Genomic DNA, 1,108 nt, shown 5'->3' with positions numbered 1-1,108 from the left:
CAGTCCTCGTGTACAACGGTGTCTTTGCGGTTTCAGCCGGTTGCCGTTGATACTATTAGTAATCAATTATTTTGGCCCACTTCCGAAAACTAGACTCAGAAATACCACAATGTTGTCCGACAGGGTACTGTGTTACTTCAATAAAATAAATTGTAAATAATTCCCTTTCATAAACAACATTTTTCTGGAATCTGGCCCAAAATTCTAGACTCATCTCAGGTTTTACTTACTTTGTTTTTTTGGTGATTGCATAAGTGTTTGTGTTCTTTGTTTTGAGTATTATGATTTATTATTATCATTATCGATATTATTATTGCCATGTGAAACAGAGGCCTTTCAATAAGTGCTATAAAAGAATCAGTCTATATTATTATTATTATTATTATTATTATTATTATTGTTATTATTATTCATTATTATATTATTATTTTTAACTGTGTAAGATCAGCAATGGTGTATGGTGCCGAAACATGGAACATAAAGACAACTGAAGAGGGAATTTTGAGAAGAACAGAAAGAGCAATGATAATAAAAATGTGTGGTGTTAAGCTGGCAGAAAGAAGGAACACAAAGGAGCTTATGGAACGTCTAGGTCTAAGTGAAACAATTGAAGAGGTTGTTATGAGGAGTTGCTTGAGATGGATGGGTCATGTACTAAGAAAAGACGAAGGTGATCCAGTAAAGAGAGCCTGGCATCTAGAAATTAAAGGTAGAAGAGTAAGGGGGCGGCCAAAGGTGACGTGGAAAGATATGGTGAAGAAAGAAAGTGCAAAAATTGGTTTGGAGGAGTGACAGTCAGTAACCCCTTGGAAGAGGGATGAAAACTGACTTAAATAATTGATGATATTATTATTTTTAACACTATTATTCATTAATAAAATGATAATAGTAATGATTCTATTATCTTTATTATTATTGTTATTATAATTATTATTATTATTATTATTATTATTATTATTATTATTATTATTATTATTATATTCTTAGATTTTTGAAGTTTTCATGGGTGACTCTTATGCTAGCGGCTGTTGCAGCCTTAATAAGGGTCTCCCAGATCCATTTATCTCCTTTTAATATTTTCAGTACTGTGATACTGTTATATTTTCTG

General features: G+C 31.6%; 1 protein-coding gene across 1 annotated transcript; it reads left to right on the top strand.

The window, feature by feature from the left end:
• The first annotated feature begins 450 nt into the window (after nucleotides 1-450).
• Nucleotides 451-792, top strand: LOC117111447. The gene has a single exon (XM_033254369.1). The coding sequence runs from the start codon at nucleotides 451-453 to the stop codon at nucleotides 790-792; it is 342 nt and encodes a 113-aa protein (XP_033110260.1).
• The last annotated feature ends 316 nt before the right edge of the window (nucleotides 793-1,108 follow it).

This window comes from Anneissia japonica, unplaced genomic scaffold, assembly GCF_011630105.1.
Source record: "Anneissia japonica isolate Jap-2015-1 unplaced genomic scaffold, ASM1163010v1 scaffold9002_len284450_cov133, whole genome shotgun sequence".
NCBI classification, from domain to species: Eukaryota; Metazoa; Echinodermata; class Crinoidea; order Comatulida; family Comatulidae; genus Anneissia; species Anneissia japonica.
Note: the sequence above shows the minus strand (reverse complement) of the source record. Positions and strands in the feature narration are given on the sequence as shown.

Coding starts and splice junctions, on each gene's coding strand:
- LOC117111447 (XM_033254369.1), top strand. CDS start 451: ATGGTGTATGGTGCCGAAACATGGAACATAAAGACAACTGAAGAGGGA.